Genomic DNA, 19,218 nt, shown 5'->3' with positions numbered 1-19,218 from the left:
TGCACTCTTCTTTATCTGTAAACTTCTCCAAATCAATATGTGAAGCCACAGCCATATTGTGAGGTGAAAGGGGAGGAACAGAGGGATAGAGAAGATCATTGGCTTTCATTGCAACACCTACAACTATAATAAACAATGTCACTGTTGCCAAAAGTCTCTTCATTTCAATATTATCCATTCCTCTTGTGCAACTCTTAAAATTTTTTTGTTTTTTGATAACTTCTAAGACAAACGGTTTTATAATGCATGTGTTATATTGAGAAGTTTCAATATAATAATATTTTAGCTTGGAAATTGAAGTATTCTTACAAAAAAAAAAAAAAAAAAAATTATACAAAGAAAGATGATCCTAATGAAGAGTTGGTTAAGAATAAGGATTTTTGGGAACGTATCAGAGCTTCTGATTGTAAAATATTATGGTTTAAGTCATGTCTCTTGATTAGTGTCATGAATTTTTATATTAGTTTAAGATCTGAATTATTTAATATTTTTGGGATTTTTCATGTCTCAATTTAACAGGTTGCAGAGTAAAATAATATAGTAGTTCAATAGGCATGGTGTATTTGTCAAAAAACATCCATTGGTGATTTCTTTTTTTAATAAAAAAAATCCATTCTAGAAGACAAAAATTTGAGAATAGTGATTGTAGGAGGCAAAAATTTGTCAAGCCAATTACAAAATGCCACATCAAAAGTTTAGTGACAAATTTCAAATTAATATGTCATTGAATTAATTAAGTCAAATGATGACATGTGTCATCCAAATTGACATCACATTAGCATATTGAAATTTGCCACGTGTCATTTGGTCCACAAGATAAAAATAAATTTCCTATTCAAAATTTATAAATAATTATCTTTCTTGAAATAAATTAATAAAATGAAGATAAATTTACTATTCAAAATTAATGGATAATTATCTTTATTAAAATAAATAAATAAAATAGAGATATTTATTTATCTTTGTTGATTATTTTCTTTATCAAAATAGATAAATGGAGATAATTATCTCTAAGCAAAATTTGGGCCAATCAGAGTCTATTACATATTTTCAAGTATATCAATTCAAAACGAAGTTTATTCTCTGAAACCACTATAAATAGAGGACATCCCTTCTCATTTTCAACACAAAGTTTTCAAGAAGTTAGAACTTTGGAGAAATTCTGTCTTTAAAGCACCGAAGAATTTCAACCTAAAATCCAAGAATCTTCGAAGAACTTGAAGAACAACAAATCTCTAACAAACTAGCTTAAAGCCAGAGATTTGTTGTAAAGACTTCAATCCATCTTCCCAAAGCCAAGAGAATTTCTTGTTCAAGTCAGTTCAAAGAAGATAGAATCAGAGGAGTATTCTTTTGTAAAAGAATCAAAATAGAAATTATACTCACTACTTGATTAATACAAAATTATATTTGTGAAACACTTTTTCAATTGTTTGATTTTCTACTATTGAGAAATTTTGTGTTTACAATGATATTATTTTTATTTTTATATTATAAATAAAACTAGTGGGTAAATTGTGTAATGCACATGAAAATTTAATATAATATGATAATTATGATTCTTATTATAGATATGTATTATGATTGTGTTTGTGTATTGAATTATATACTCTATCGTTTAAAGAAAATAGGTTATGCTAAGATTTTTATGGATGTTTTAAATTAATAATATAATTTACATTCAATTAATATATATATATATATATATTTATATATGTATATGTGTGTGTGTGTGTGTGAAAATAGTATTGATATGTAAAATTGTGAGACCTCAAAAATATAAACAACAAAATATATGAGGTATGTTTCTATTTTATATATACTAGTGTGTAACCTCGTGCATATGCACAGGTACAATTAAAAACAATCATAATTAGACGGTTTAAATTATACCATTTTTTTAGAAGATGTTGAAATTATACATGATATTAGCTTAAACCTTTTTTAAACCATAAATATTTAAATCATGTAATCATTTCTCATTATATATATGTGTGTGTGTGTGCGCGTGCGTGCTCTTTTGAATTTAATTGAATTTAGACTCTTTGATTTTTACACCCAGTAATTTACTTACCACAAAAATTAAAAAAATTGGACTCCAATTGAAATCCAAATTAGAATCTAATTGGATTTGGACTTTTCGATTTTTACTCTCAATAATTCATTTGGCACAAAAATTAAAAATTAAATGGGACACATGGCTCACAATTGGACTTCAATTGAAATTAAATTTAGATTATAATTTGAGTTTCTCTTAGTTTTGACTTTTAATATATATATGTGTGTGTGTGTGTGTGTGTGTGGTGGGCAAAAACTTAGAAAGTTAACTTTTAACCTCACACAATTAATTTATAGATATGGGGTGTTAGTCAACCTTGGTTACCCCTGTTAGAATGAATTGATCTTGTGATAAGAGAATAAGTGTTTGGAATATACTTAAGACGAGGAAATTGAATAATACTAGTCTTGGATTGATTAAGCTATGTTCCTTGGGAATGGTCCGAGGTAGGTTTACACTTGTTCTTGGATTACAATGGTATTACTTTCTTTCTTTTCTCCTTAGATTTTTCATCCCCTTCTTAATCGGGATCTCTCTATCTTATATAGTCGTCCAAGTTGTATCTTGGCCTTCCACTTGGAGGGCTAGGGTTCATTTTCCTTGATACTTGTCTCATTAGGGTCTTACTATAAGGTTTCTCTACTAGACTGTGAGTTGTGATGACACTGTTCAAGAGTCATTCCTTCATTAATGTGACCAGCTAAATGAGTACAAAGCATTGAATGCAGAGGTGATGGATGCATTATCTACACTCTTCCTTTTCTAGCTTGATGACAAACTTTCCTTCTTTTCCTTGGTTCATGCCCGATGGTCTTTGTAGTTGGGCTTTAGCCCTTCCGAGGACGTGTCAGTATCCCCAGGGTCCTCGGGTATTCTAGTCTCCTTGGGCCTATGGTTGAGTTGTCATATTTGTACTGAGGATTCGTTGACATTACTTTCCGAGGTGTATTATTCTGGCATTTACCTCCTCTCATTCATCCCTGTCCTTGGCTTCTCATTCTCACACAATATATGTATATATATTATAGATATGTTAATTGTTGTGCCTTAACGCATTTCAAGGAGAACCAATTAGCTCTAGACTCAAGTGGCAATCCAATTGGGGGGAGACAACTTCCATTTCCAGATAGCAGATAGAATCTTCCGTCTCAAGGCTTTTCTTATTTATTTATTTATTTATTTTATTTTTAAAGGAAAGTAAGATCTCATTCATGGGCCCTCTCTCCAATGAGTGTTTTCAAGGCGTTGTTGACGTGGACTTGGAACTTATGTCTCATGGTTGGCTATTGGAACAAACTCTAGATCTAAGAGATATCTACCTAGAGAAAAATTAAATATACATGGTTATTGTAACTTTGTATTTCATTATTTAATTATTTTTTTTTCTCTTAAGTCTTGCTCTCACCATATTCTCTCTCTCTCTGTGAAGATAATAATATAAAAGAATGAAAAAAGATCATGTAATTAAAATAGAATGTAGAATAGATAATCTTATGTGAGTGTTTTTTAAAAGTGATTGTGTAAAATAAAAAAAGTAGAATCTTATGCTAAAATAGACAAAAAGAGGAGAGAGAAAAGACTAATGGAAGGCCTTGTGGTTGGAATTCGATCCATACCTTCGCATCTACTCTCTCTTAGAGAATGAATAAGCTAACACCTGGTGTTGATGTGTGTACTATCGGGGCCTTAATGAGGCAATTGTTGTGGGTACAACACATTTGTTGAATCACTACTGTTCAAACCACTCAACTCTTGGCAAACATCATGTAAAATGATGGTGGTTCAAATTACACATGATATTATATTTGTTACTGTTGCACCATAAAATAATTTTCTATTACATATATACATGCACACACGATTCCATTGTTGGATTAGATTCTTAATATATCATATATGTTTGCAAAATATCAAGATTATCAAAAATCAATAACTGTCTCATTTGATATATATATATATATATTTGTAATCGTAAATTATATACAACAAGTTTATTGATAAAAAAGTAACATCTAATTGATACGAAATTTTGACATGCATGTTAAGAATATAGAAAACACGTAATCTATTGGTGAAAATTTTAAACTTTTAATCTAATAAGAAGTTAATAAGTGGAGTAACATTAAAGCAAGAGTTACGTGAGATGCATCTTCAATTCTCATTAAGATGTACATATATACGAGTGATGAACTAATATGAGAAATAAGATTTGAGGTTGATTATGACATTCTAGAACTAGAGTGTGCATGTCAATATTCGACATTAGCAGTAGCAAGCACCCAACATCGCAACAAATTTCACATGACAAGCATCACAAACGAAACCATTAGAGCTGGAAAGCCTGTGTTGGTGATTGATGTGTAGCTTGCAATATGGCTGGTTACAGAAATTACATTTAGGAAGCTGCAACCAGCAGTTTGAGCACAAGTTGTCACCACACGCAGTGGCTTCCAGTTCTTCAGATTCTATGATGCATTCACCACACTCTTCACACCTCGGAATGCAAAGGTTGCATGCCTTGCAACTCTTTTTCTTGCAGGTCTCTCGTGGACAGTCATAAACCATACTTACATTGTTGCACTTTGGGCAGATATCCACGTCAATGCCGATCATAGGGTTACTTTCTTCATTTCTAAACTCTGGGGAATTCCTGTGATGAAATAGGATAGGTTGCTGCCTTTGATGCTCCTGCTGAGGCAGTTTCATTTGGAAATACGAGCGAATTGTGTTGAGGTGATCTTTCTTTATGTTGTAGATGCCATGTATCCTTAGACTTTTTAAACTGTGATGATTTTCGGATAATGTCTTTACAGCTCTAATGACTCCCTCAGGGGTTAAGCCAGTGCATTCTGGTAGGAAGAGCTGAATCCATATGCAAAAAACAATAATGCAGTTAAAAACTGTCTGCTAATATACATTTGTTACATGACTGTCGTCAAAGAATGAGTAAGAAAACTAAATTGTTGCAAAACAACCATGATCTAAATGTTCTGTTCTGCCTGCCAAATCACACTAGTTAAAGGGTGTTTCGATATGGCATGTATTTTTCCCCCCATTTTTCTCTCTATTTATTTGGGAAATCCAATCTAAGGCACTTTTCCCCCGAAAGTATTCATTGATGGGATGCATATTTTCAGTGAAAAATGCTAAAAGTAGCATCAATTTCATTATAAGATGGCAGAATGCTTATAAACTGACATAATAAATCAAACGATGTTATGGTTGAGAGCTTTTGCAATTCTGGTACATTTATCAATTAAAGTAATTTTGATCACAAAAAGTTTTTTTTTTTTGGGGGTAAAATCTTGATACAGTAAATCAAATGATGTTATAAGCAGAAATGTAGGAATCAAGTATAGCATAAACTAATTCATCTAAAAAAAAAAATGCAGCATAAACTATGTGCACAGAGGGCTGTGTCCAAATAAATCCCCATTCCATTGATTTATGAATTGAATCTAGTTTATTGTTGGGAGCAATTGAACAAGGCTCTGTCCAGGCAGCTGTAGAGGCCAATGCATAGCCTAAATGGCAAAAGCATATCACAGAGCCTTTTTATTCTTCCCTGTGGAAGTACTGTTTTTAATAAGTTGTGCTGGTGCAGGATCAGCTCACTTTTGTATCCAGATTGATAACTGAGTTGAACCGCACCATAAACATATACATAGCACATACATATATTATATTGCTCTACAACTCAATTTAGTACCCAAGTGAGCCAATCGTATCATGAAAGAGGAGACTAGACAGACTTTTATGATAGAGGAAATCCCAAGTTGCCCACCACCAGGCAAATCTTATCCATTGCCATCTCTTAACAATCCAATGCAAATTATTCATGGCTATCAACTGTCCCAAATATGAACTACTTCATCCAATTAAAGCACCAAAACTAAAATTGAAACTGCAAAATTAATTGAAGATGGAACATAAAGAAACATCAGACATCAATTTTTTGGTTTTCATACCTTGTTGATATGGGGGTTCTTCCTTACGACTAGCTGAAGCCCATCATCTGTAATCTTCTCACAGTTTATCAGAACCAAAGTTTTCAGCCTACCACTTGCTTTTGAAGTGATCTTCATCAGAATCTCATCAGACAACCTTAAACTTAAAGGCCTTTCAACAATGATATTCAGCCATAGCAGTACATCATTGTGCACTGTATCTCTTAATGACATGCAAACTTCACTCATGGCAAGAAGCTCAAACAAAGGAAGGTAAGCCAAAACAAGGAACAAAGACTCATGGGGTGGCCCTGGTTCTACTTCCTGTGTATACTCGTTTTGGGAACTTACACAGGATTTGGATGAAAGTAGAGTTTGTGAATTCTGCATGTTTTCATTTCTGTTGTCCTCCACAACATGTGAAATTTCCATGTCCGTGGGTTTGAGAATTGACAATAGAAATTCAAATAAGAATGATTTAAAGGAGTTATATAAACTGCAGGAAGCAACAGAATCAGAATTGAAAGGAAGAAGGAAGGAACTTTTATTTTACTTGGCAGAGAGAGAAGGAGAGAGTTTGAGGTTGAAGGATAAGAAAGACTACAACAAACTTAGTAGTTAAGAGTTTCAAGACTAGGATGATATAAGCCACATGTGCAAGTTGTGACTTTTGAGTCGGTATGTAGAATTTTCAGACGGAGTCTTCTTTCCTAGCAAGCAAATGAATATTTGCTAAAGTTGAATTCAAGAACGAATTTACCATGGTGACAAACTAAATGTAACATGTAATCCAAATTTTGAAATATTAGCATGTAGTTAAGTATGATTAAGGGCATGTTAGATTCAAATCACATCTAGCATAACAAAGATATACTGTTCAGTAACTTTTTATTAGATTAATATTTTTCAAGTCTACTATTAAATTGCATCTTATCTCACTACCGAGTCTATGAATTCATGTACTAAGTATATTCTAAAAAAGTAACAACTAAATTTTTGAATAATATATAGATGGGATGCTTCTTAATCTTCAATTAATATCAAATATTTCACAAGCTTGACGGGTCTGAGGAGTATCTGACTATATAACACCGCATATTTGATGAAATGCTTGGCCAATAAAAAGATATTTGTTGGCGTGACATCGACCAAAAGTTGCACCAAATATAAGTTGAAATTAACACACACACACACGTAACCAATCACTAAGAGAGTTGTGTCCAAGCTTTATGGAAACGCAAATTAAATTACTCAATCTGAAAAGTGAGGCATAATGTTTTACAGAATGAAAGTATGTAGCAAAATTGACTATAACCTATAGGAATATTGTGCAGCTTATCATAAGAAACTAGCACCATTTATGCACTTAGTATAAGGAGAGTCACCAATATAGAACGAAAAAAATACAACACAGAATAGAAAATGTTTCTGTATATCGCAGTCTATAATTTTACATTCAAGTTGAGCGTGGAAATATTTAATTTCATAAAACACAGTGGATACAACTCAATTGTTAAGACTGTTCTAAAGGCTCAACAGCAGTCTTGAATAGAAGGATGTAAACCTTGTCAATTGAAAAATACAAGAAGCCCCCTATGGAGTGTGTGACATATGAGCCAAAGCTAGTTCCCACAATGCAGTGCCAAGCTGGACCATATGATGAATCAAATTCCTGTCACGTAAAAAAACTTAATCAGAAGCTTTCTGCATAATAAAATTAAAAGAAGAAAAAAGGCAATATGAAGCCTTAACAGTAAATGGTCTTAGAACTTTTCTGGAAAAATAGGGAGAACTGGCAGCAATTTTCCAGTGGCCATAATGAATCCATGAAATTTCATATATTCACAAAAAGCACATTCAAGGAAGTGAATCAAAGTATTGGGTCTAGACTAGAGAACTCTCTCTCTCTCTCTCTCTCTATTCCTTCTTTTCAACACCACTCTGCCATAGAAGCTGCTGTATAGAGGTTTAAAATCAAATCTTGTTCCGCTCACATCACCAGAAATATCAATGTTTGGTTCTATGATCATATACCAATCATCATTATTATCTCCATGTATTCCATGATGATAGGTCAGACTCATAAAATTAATTTGATTGCAATCTAGCTTTCTCAATGTTTGGGCTAATATCAAGTGTTGTTTGCAATGCCCTTGTCATTTCAATGGCTTTATATAGCAAGGATTAAAACACAATTGAAGACCAGTTCCATATGCATATCAGACAGCCTATCTCTTTTAAATCAAGACATCAAATGCTCTTGCTTCTCCAATTAAGGTCATCTTGAAAAGCAGTACCATAAAAAAGAAAAGGAAGCTCAAACATCATCTATGAAACCCTTTTTTTTTAATTTTTATTATTATTTATTATTTATTATTTATTTATAAATACAGATCACCCTTCTACGAAAAAAAAATGTAAAATCATCAACCAATTAGCTTGATGGCAGATCACTTAAAATTACAATTTTTACGAATCAAAAAGTTATCATTTTTTTTTTTTGATAAGGTGAATTACAAGGTTCTTATAATTGCTACTTGTACCATAATTCTCAATTACCTACTAAGCTAGGATCCATGTTAAGGTTAGCTTGTTGTATATGTATTATATTATACTCTAATATCACCAAGCCTAATAATTTCAGCTATTTAATGTTCATGCACAGCAAGACAGATTATTAAAAAAAGGGGAAAAAAAAGGTAAAAATTGTTAGTGTATTTCATACAGTTGATTGTTTTAGTAGATATCATTATATAAATGCAAAAGAAGTTTAAACCTAGAAACTATCAATTAGCTGAAATTGTTTCTCATTTCAAAACTGTTTTTGATTTCACAAACTCTAGATGATGCAACCTTTACCATTCATGAGCCAAGCACTAGTGATGCACTATGACAACCAACCGGTTGACTATACTTGAATTTTTGGCAATTTTGTGTTTCACCACACATCTTGTTTGAATTCAATCTTCACCTAAAAATAAAATTGACAAAAAAATGGCAATTTAACACTTGACAAGTAAATATAGAAAATGTAATGATGACTTTTACGATGAACGTGAGGAAAGAGGGGGAGAGAGAAAGGAACAGGAATGTGATTGTAGCAGAAAAACTTCAATAGAAAAAAATCTGACAAAGGGATTTGATAGCGTGAGGAAGAAAATGGTTGCATTCAATAACATATTTTCCCAACCAAAAAAAAGAAGGAGAAGAAGAAACATATATTGTCAAGAAGAATGGAAAAGAAACCACAGAGAATAAGAAAACCAGAAGAAAAGAATTATATTGAAAGAATTGCTAGAGGCTATAATTTTTCATGAATCTCAATCTAGAGGCAGAATAATGGCAAGTCCAAGCCAACACAATCGTAAGTGGCAAATCTGTTGGAGGATGGACCTTTAATTCAAGGATTAACATTCTGCTACAATCAATATAGGAATAAAAAACAGCAGCTAAATATAACTAAGAAGACTAGTTTAAGGATAATGGAGGGTTTCAGGTCCAAAAATAAGAAAAGAAAAGAAAAGAAAACTGAGAACCAAAAAGGTGGTATGCAGGGGGCTGTGGAGAGTATCCATGAATAATACTGATAATGGCAGTTTTGATATTTTTGAAGATTTCTTATGAAAATTGATGGTTATGGTTTTATAGGATATGATTCTTAAGGGTTAATGGTGTAAAAATAATGTCTGGATGTGGCTGAAATTTGAAGAAGAAAAAAAAAAGATGAGAAAAATCTTGGAGTCTCACCATTAGAAGACAGAAAAACATACTGAAATGGTATAAATCAAAACATTACATATCCTTAAAATTAGGGCCAGTGGCCTAATGGCTGGATGACATTCTACCGCCTCTTTGGGGTTTGTTTCCAGAGTTTTATCCCTCCATCTTACTATTTGCAAAAAGAGAAACACCTCTCTAGAATTAGAATTTTCTATCATGTAGGATCTATTCTTAATCTAGTAGTGAATATTTTTTTCTCAAATAAAAGAAGTAACCTTAGTCCCCTCATTTGTGAACCCAACCTTAGATCTCCTCCTCTTATTTGTGAATATCATGTTGGCTTCACAAATGATTAGGATTGCCTCTCACATCATGATCTAATTACAACTTTAGAAAATTTTACTAGCACAAGGCCTAACTACATGCCAGCATCACTGCGTCAGTAATCTTCTCTTTCAGCACTACGAACTAGAACCATGTATTGTAATGCTAAATTGATACCACTATATTAAGATACTCAAACCAAGCCTTGATGCTTCTTTTTCATATTTTTGCTTTGACTCTTAAGCACTAAACCTTAGCTATGACTACCTTTATAAAAAGAAAGCAACTTTATAACTTCTCTTTTGCCATCTATGGCAGCACATCCCCTCTCTCTTGTTCCCTTCTTGATATGAACAAATTCGATTGCCTTTTTGACATAAACAAAACTATAATGTTGACCATCTTATACAGAATGTCTAAATTAGAAGCAAACAGAACATTTTGCCAGACAGTTCATTTTCGGGTAACCAATACAGCCTAATTAGTTACATATAAGAATTTTCTCAAAAAGAAAAAAAAGAAAAAGAAAAAAGATTAGAATTTAAGAGGCTGGATCAAGCTTATGCTCTCAAACACGACCAACTTGGAACCAACCAGGTCAATAGCTAATTTAAAAACCATGTCATGATATCTGTATTTTCATGCATTTGTATTCTCCATCCAAAAACCATACAATATAGAACTAGACTCCAAGTAAGAAACCCAACTCAATATACACCCTCTTGATGAATTAGGATTAAATTCAGTTTAAGCTGACACAATGAACCTAAGGGACCACTTGTATTGTGGTTTACTCTGAATTTGAAATGTAGTCATCCAAATAAAGCATTTGATCTCAAACTAACAAATGAAGTTCATAACAAGAAAGGTTATAGTAGAAAACTGCATGTGTGTGTGAGTGTGTATGTGTTTTGTAGCTTAATCTGAAATAACCAAGCAATTGGATCGGTATACAAGTTGCTCAATTGCTGCGCTTGTCTAAATTTAAATGGTGATACCAAATAAATTTATTCAAGACAAAATAAAAAAGCATTAGAGTGTGAGAGAATTCTTATATATTTTCAGCTTAATCCAACTAAACAGTTGGACCAAGTGTAAGTTACTTCACTTAATACATACAAATTACAGTAAATTAAAATTTGGAATCTCAGAGTGAAGATTGCAATTGAAAAAGCCACCAGCTCAATTTGACGGTACCAAACATTTGGAACACTTCAATTCTAGTGATTTCAAATAAAGGAAAAATCAATTAAGTTTATTCTCAATATAATGACCAGAAAAGAATTTAAAGAGAGTCAGAGAGAAGATTTTAAGCTCAAGCTAACACAACTGACCATTTGGACCATCCCTACACAAAGTTATTTGAGATCCTCACTAAAAATATTTAAAATAACAATCCAGATAAACAGACTGACAAGATAAAGATCATCACCAGGAAAGACAGAAACAGAAACACTCTAAAGCTACTAAGCAATTACACCTTCACATAGATTCATTCAATCTGCCTAGTCCAAACAGGCAAAATATAAAAATAAAAAACAAATATAAATCCAGTAACCCTATTAGACCACATATAAACACCAGAAAAAACAGAACCAAAACGAATAAAAGAAAATACCCTTTTCAGCTCAAACCAAGACAAATAATTCATTGGACCACCTCTATACTATATCTATTCAACACCCTTTGCTCTAAAACGCACCAATTAACAATCAAAATTAAATTATCCTATAAGTACAAAACAAAAAGCAGAACCCAGAAAGAAAAAATAGAAAAAAGAAAAGGCAAACACATTCAGCTCGAGTCCAAGACTAGCAAAGACCAAGCAGGACCAAATGCACCACACTAAATTTGATTCACTACCCATTACTCCGATCACTCCAATAAACAAGTATCCAAACAAACCCAACTCAAAGATCTTTAAAAAAAAAAGGGAAAAAAAAAAAAAAAAAAAAAGCAAAACCAAGAAGAATAAAAGAAAAAGAATAACCAAAATTTTGACCTTCTTAAGCGCGAGAGCAAGGCGTTTACTGTCGAGCTTGGAAGGCATGGAGTCGAGGTGGTCACGTGCGCAACGAAAGGCACGGTTTTGCAAAGCAAGTGGCATGTCAGAGGCTCTAACGCGAACGTTGAGATAGTCATGCTGATCTTCTTGCTCTATCGCTTTCTTCTTCTGTATCAAACTGCTGAGGAACTTGCTCCTCCTCTCCAGCTCTTCCTCTGCTGATCCCTCCATTTCTTCTTTCTCTTTTCTCACTCACTCACTGCTTCTTCTTCTTCTTCACTCTCTCATCACTCCCACACTTAATCTCTCCCACTACTACTGTGTTTTAGTGTTCCATTTGTTTGAAAGAAAAGTAAATGTGCAGAGGAAAAAGAAAGAGTGAGACTGGAAAAGGAAAGGAAGGAAAGGAAACAAAGGTCTCGAACGTAATGTTTATATGTTTGTTGGGTTTTTTTTTTGCTCTTTATTCTTTATCTTTTTCTTTTCTTTTTCTTTTGATGCGTTTGTTGGTGCCGTTGTTTTTGTTTATTTTGTTGCGTATGGAGTCATGGACGAGGTGGTTGGGGCTAAAGGCATAGAGACTAGGGAGGGCAGAGGGGACAAATTAGTGTTTACTTTGATTATTGGGAAACGGCCGACCAAGTCCCAGAGGAAGGTCCAAAAGCACTAATAATAAATATGGTAAAGTTTAAAGTAGTACTAGCGGAGAACCTTGCGTGGCTTTAACTGTTTAACAGCCTCATGTGTCCTTTCCTTTTAGGTTTTCAGTCATTCTCTGTTGCAATAATCCTATTGCCATTTAACTGTCGTTCTCTTTTGCAATGGTTAACGACTGAGATCATGTAATGGACTTAATGGTTAATAAATTATTTTAAAATTTTTTTATACTACTTTTATAAAAAATAAAAAAAATTGTCAAAATATTTAATTGCTTTATTTTTTTTCTATAAAAACTATCTTAAATTAGTTCACTAAAAAATGTCGTTAAAGTATCAGTTAACTTTTTTCCATTATCTTATTATCACATACTTTCGTATACATTGTCAAAACTGTCATACATGATGGATTGTGGGTTGTTAAAAAAAAAAAAAATTTGGGTTCATGTGAAGTATTATATAATCAATTATAGTTTTTCAAGAAAAAAGTAAGTATAAAAGTAGGAAAATGTTCAAAACTACTCATATAATAAATAGTTATTGGTAAGTAAAAATGTAATATTAGTAATAGGCCTAGATGATAACCAGTAATAATTTACCACATCAATAATTTGTGAAAATGTTATTATAGGGAAGATAGGCCCAGAAATATATATTGGGCCATTAGCCCTGTTCGAGGACAATGGAACGTTGATGTAGAAGTGTGGGCTAGTAAATAGTGGAAAGTGACTAGTTATAAGAGTTCAGGAAGGTGGTCCGAGGACAAATTCCTCCTCAACTGTAACGGTGTAGAGGTTAGAAGGGTTGACATGCCATTAAGAGTAACGTTTCGGGCAATTCTACTGTTAAGAATAAGTACCAGGAAGTAACGAGACATGAGAAAGATAAAAAATATCTGAGGAAAGACTGCTACCACCGTATTAAATGCTTTGTAGTTATCTCTTTGGCCACATTAATGTAGAAATGATACCTGAACAGTGATTTTCAGTCTTACAGCTACTTCTAGAGACTTCAAGAAGGTGCTGATGGGATAAGGATCAAAGCCAGTGACTTGATCTACACGTGGAGGGTGGAGATGGAACGAAGGGGAGAGTATAAGAGAGAAAGAAGCCCCTGAATGAGAGGGATCAAAGAATTGAGAGAAAAACATTGTAGCAACAAGAATTGAACTTGTAATCAAATTCAAAAGAAATATATACTAGAACTAATTTCCTCGAACCGTGCTGAGGACAATTTTCTTTGGATAAAACCAATTTATCTTTGTTTTCTTGTCATTTAAATTCACTATAATTGTTATTCAACTCATTAGAGCCTACTTTTCTAAACCATTCTCTACAAATTTATTGTATTGGACTCTTTGAGCTTAGATCCTATTATCTTTTGGGCTTAGAAGTGAAATTGAGCCCTTATAGTTATAAAATAGTTTGTGTATGTAGCATTTATAGTACGTGTGGTACTAATATTATTTATTGTTCTATCTTCTTGTAAGTTGTAATTAAATGAGAGTATATCTTTGCTCCTTTCATTAGGTCAAGGAGCAATTTGATTGATATGAGAGTACTTCACCTCATCATTCGTTGCATTTGTTTACAAATTCTGCCCCTCAAGCAATTCTAAAAAGTCGGGCAACCTTGATACTTTTACAAATTGATATTTAAAGGTTTAAATTAACATTTTAAAAAACATTGAAGCTTAAATAAAATATTTTAAAAGTTTAAGATTTAAATAAAATATATCTAAAATTTAAGATCTGAAAAGTAATTTACTTTTTATTTTTAAGACAATGAAATGGTGAAATGAGATCCAGGTTCCATTTTTCCCCTCTTATATGCATTTTGTTTAAATTGGGCTGAATTAATGAATTTTTCTCAAATGTCTATTTAGTTTTTACCCTCCAATAGATAAAATGTACCAAAAAAAATGTTATACGCTATATAATGAAAATTGGATCCTAAAAATTGTGGTTGCATAAAGTAAATACCCTATTTGATTGTCATGCAAACTATTTTTAATAATAGTTTTATAATAACAATTTTAATGTAAGTGTTGTGTTCTATTACATTGTTATATATGTTTTTGTTCAATCATCTTTTCTCATCTTTAATAAATAGTTTTGCATCTTATAATAATTACTTTTTTTTTTCCTTCTCATTATTTGAGATAGAAATCCTACTCTAATATAATTTAATTATATATGTGTTCGAAATTCTCTCTTAGAAATTTGAATCTTGGTCTTTGCCCCCCAATCCAACAATAACTTGTACTTATGAAGTGACCATCATGTCAATAATGCGTGCTGGTTATAATTATTGCGTTGAATGTTGAATAAAAACCCTAACTTGATTATAACTCAAAATTATTTTATGAAGCATTGATTGGCTGCTACACGGTCCCCTTTGATTTCCATTATTCCCTATTTAATGGAAAGCTTAAATTAGAGATGGACAAATAACATAAATGGTGTGTTTGTGTGAAGTTTTTGTAGTACGTAGTTGAGAGAATACTGGTTATTCAACCTCTTACCTGATAGGATCCATGGGGTATTAATTTATAGGAGGGTAAAGGCCAGTGTTTGTAAAATGAATGATGGCTTCTTTGCCATCTCGTTTCCCCATGTCAGCTAAAATTACTGGTGTTATTCCTTAAAGAACCCTAAGTTGATTACTAACAATTCCCCTTATCTGAAGTTAGTTGAACTGACTAGGGAAAGGCTGAAATGCTCCTCCTGCCAAATTGCCAATGATCAGTCTTGTTAGAGATATATATTAGACATATTAGCCAAATGTAATAGGCTCAAGCCTACTCCTACTTGTATTAGTAGTCTAGGGTTTAGTCGCCTATATATATACTCATGTTATGGCTCATTGTAACACAGGTTATTGTACTACACTCTTACACAATAAAGATATAGCCCTTAAGGGATTCCTTCGTGGATGTAGGCCGACAAGGCTGAACTACGTAACCCTCGTGTTCTCGATGTTCCTATTCTATGCTTCCCCTTCCGCATCCACTCTAGCATACATAACATGGTATAAGTTATAATACGTTGCTATTACTAATAATATATTCAACATGGTATCAGAGCCAAACTTCGTTCTTGGCATCAAACAAAACATCTCTAGCAAGTAAAGAAGAATATCACGTGCACACCACCATCAGAAGTCACAAATGCTTCTCTGCTGGATCTAGACTCCACGGCATCTCATAGCCAACGTGGCTTAGTGCTGTGTCCAAGATCCATAAACTCAAGCAAAGCCGTGACTTAACTCTTCAAATCTGTGCAAATCCCTGCTTCACCTGATGAAACCAACACCATAGACGTGCTCCACGACCTCCCGCGGCAAAAACCCAAAAACTTGGCCCTCGACAGCAAGCTCACGCGCCAACATGCGCCACTAACAGCTCCGGAACGTCCCCACACGCCGTTAAAAAAATCTCGAGACCCAGTTAGATCATAGCCACACATGCCGCCATGTCGGCCTCATTGCTCGGCAATCTGCAAAACCCGAGAAGTCTGGCCGTCTATCAGGTTCACACACGCCAACACACGCCGCCTGCGTTTCAGGATCCTTCCCACGCATCGCTATGATTTCCTCATGTGTAGCTCATCCATTGGTCACATGCGCCGTCCTATCAGCCATGTTGAACACCGATCTGCCTACAGGAGAAATATGGCTTTCAACCGCTTTTGCACGCGCCTCCACGCGCCACCTGGGTTTCTAGCTTCTCCTTCACGTGCCAATGGAACACCCACGCGTTGAAATCTGTGATGCTGTCATCCATGACATCAGCAAAGAGCCACATCAACCCTAGACACGTTAGCTAGCCATGTTAGCAGTGTCGTCTCGTCAGCACCACGTCACCTAGCTGACCGTTGACCCAGATCGACTCGACCCGGACCGCCCGGATCTGACTCGTGAGCACTGACCATTGACTTTGACAAGGATCTATTGACTTTGACTTTTGCGTTGACCTTTAACCAAAAGTTAAATTTTCCGAAATGGCCTATCTTGCTCAGTTTTTCATGTAGATTCCAATTTTGGACTCCGTTTCTTCATTTGAAACTTTGAAATTGGTCAATTGGCACATTCTTCATTGTGGTTTCTTCAAGGCATCTCCAAGTGATCTTCTCATGCTTATCCAACCTCGAGCCTTCATCGAGCTTCCGCCTTGAGTTTGAGGGAGGGTATTAGAGATATATATTAGACATATTAGCCCAATGTAATAGGCCCAAGCCCACTCTTACTTGTACTAGTAATCTAGGGTTTAGTTGCCTATATATACTCATGTTATGGTTCATTGTAACACATGTTATTGTACTACACTCTTACACAATAAAGATGTAGCCTTTAAGGGATTCCTCCGTGGATGTAAGCCGACAAAGCTGAATCACGTAACCCTCGTGTTCTCGATGTTCCTATTCTATACTTCCCCTTCCGCATCCACTCTAGCATACACCACATGGTATAAGTTATAATACGTTGCTATTACTAATAATATATTCAACAAGTCTCCTCTTTATGTCAAATAATATTTAATTCATGCTTTTCTTGGTAGTTGGGAGCATTAAATGCTGATAGGTGCTCGACTAATCCAACAAGGTTTCTCAAAGAAGCATCTTGTGATCTTCTTTTTTTTTTTGGGTGGGGGGGGGGGTGCGTGGATCTTCTTCCAATTTAAGGCTTTTTCATTTTCCCCACGATTGATTGAACTATATTTCCAATTTCGATCCCACTCCACATGGCTTGGGTTAGTATCCTTGCTCTAAAGCCTGGTTGTCACCATTGTTTGATGGACTAAGTTTGATCTCAGGTGCACATGGTTGGAAGACCTGGACTGAAGGGGTATTGTCTCCTAATTCAGAGAGGGAGACAGTATCTCATGTGTCCGACACATATGAAAGATTTTCTTTAGCAAGGTACCTTAGACAAGGGAATGAATGATGGCTTCTTTGCCATGGTTAGAGTAGTCTCCGCTTTATATATATATATATATATATATAAAGTCAAATGATGATTTGTGTATTTTTTTTCATACTTTTTTAATCATATATATCCAAATTAAGAAAATAAAAACATCTTTATCCACTTTCATTTTATTCCATCCTTTCTAGATTCACAATATTATCAATTTCCTTCTTTAATAACCTCTTAAACACATTATAGATTGGATGTTTTAGTTACAAATCTATCGGTTTTTAGAAACAATTTTGTTCAAATTTTCAATGACATTTTGTCACCCTAAGTTAAAAAGTCAGAAAGAAAAACCATTAAGCAAATATACATATACATGTGTGTGTTTATATACTCTGAATCTCTGATAGAGGCATTTAAAAATCCATGTCAACAATCCAGACTTTAGGAACCGGTGAATTGAAAATGAAAACATAGACCCAAGAAAATAAAGAAAAAGAAAAAGAAAACTGGAGGACTAATGATTTCACTTTTTGAAAGTTCATACTTTCCGTACCATTATATATATATATATATATATAATTCAGTCTTTCCTATTATTTTTCATATTTGACTTTTATTTATTGATATATGTATAGTAAATAAATATTTTATGTGGATTAACAATTTGTATATTTTCCTAGCCAAAAAAAAAAAAAAACAATTTGTATATATATAATATAGATTGCGGCACACACTTACAATATGTTTAGAGTCATAATAAATTTTACATTTGTGACAAATTGTTAACGTAGCTCCTTGGAAGCATGATGCGTTAGTAAGGGTCCGTTTGGATGCAGTTGAAAATTGAAAACTGAAAAATATTGTAGCAAAATAATTTTTAAATGTGTGAATAGTACCGTGAGATCTATTTTTAATGAAAAAATTGTTGAAAAGCGAGGTTTGTGGGTCCTGTGACTGAAAAGTTACTAAAAAGTTGCTGAAAAAGTTACTGTGTGTACACTATTCACACCCCAAAGTCAACAATCACGACTTAAAAAAAAAAAAAATGTTGAAAACATAGACGTGAATGCTGGGAAGCGCGTATGCACACTAAGAGTCCTGGATTGAGTCATACTTGTGGATTTAGGAGTTGCCTAATTCCAGTTATGAATTTCTCAAAAATAGGTCAATGATCACATGTGTAAGGCCTTGTTCTTTGTTCATAATAATAATAATAATAATAATAATAATGTAGTATCAGTGGTAGGTAAGATTAGAATCAAAACATGCCAACTCAATAATTCTAAAATTTCCTGTAAAAAATGTTATTCCTGTAGCATTAGGATGAAAAAAAAAAAAAAAAAAACACTTCTGTCAAACCAAATCCAGTCTAGATTCTAGAATGTCTAGTTTCAACTTTCCACTGTCAAACTTTTGAAGCTATCTTAAATCTTTATTCTTTTGTATTCTTTAATATATTCCGCAACTCTATTTGTATATTACATTATCAAGAAACCTGATCGGAAGGTTAAAAACAAAGTTTGACTAGAATTAAACGAATGGATTTGGGCTATTATAAACCAATCCTATAATGTGGACCGGAGTTAGGAAA

At 33.5% G+C, this 19,218-nt stretch overlaps 2 protein-coding genes across 2 annotated transcripts; both read right to left on the bottom strand.

Moving 5' to 3' along the window:
• Positions 1–4,158: 4,158 nt before the first annotated feature.
• On the bottom strand, positions 4,159–6,731 carry LOC115981552 (F-box protein SKIP28-like). The gene is made up of 2 exons (XM_031103769.1): positions 6,028–6,731; positions 4,159–4,921 (listed from the first exon to the last, which is right to left on the bottom strand). Exons 1-2 carry the CDS (start codon positions 6,436–6,438, stop codon positions 4,322–4,324), a joined length of 1,011 nt encoding a protein of 336 aa, XP_030959629.1. The 5' UTR covers positions 6,439–6,731; the 3' UTR covers positions 4,159–4,321.
• Positions 6,732–7,341: 610 nt separating this feature from the next.
• On the bottom strand, positions 7,342–12,667 carry LOC115981553 (dynein light chain 1, cytoplasmic-like). The gene is made up of 2 exons (XM_031103770.1): positions 12,053–12,667; positions 7,342–7,678 (listed from the first exon to the last, which is right to left on the bottom strand). Exons 1-2 carry the CDS (start codon positions 12,284–12,286, stop codon positions 7,520–7,522), a joined length of 393 nt encoding a protein of 130 aa, XP_030959630.1. The 5' UTR covers positions 12,287–12,667; the 3' UTR covers positions 7,342–7,519.
• Positions 12,668–19,218: the final 6,551 nt, after the last annotated feature.

This window comes from Quercus lobata, chromosome 3, assembly GCF_001633185.2.
Source record: "Quercus lobata isolate SW786 chromosome 3, ValleyOak3.0 Primary Assembly, whole genome shotgun sequence".
Lineage (NCBI taxonomy): Eukaryota > Viridiplantae > Streptophyta > Magnoliopsida > Fagales > Fagaceae > Quercus > Quercus lobata.
The sequence above is the reverse complement of the archived record's forward strand: the minus strand, read 5'-3'. Positions and strand labels throughout refer to the sequence as shown.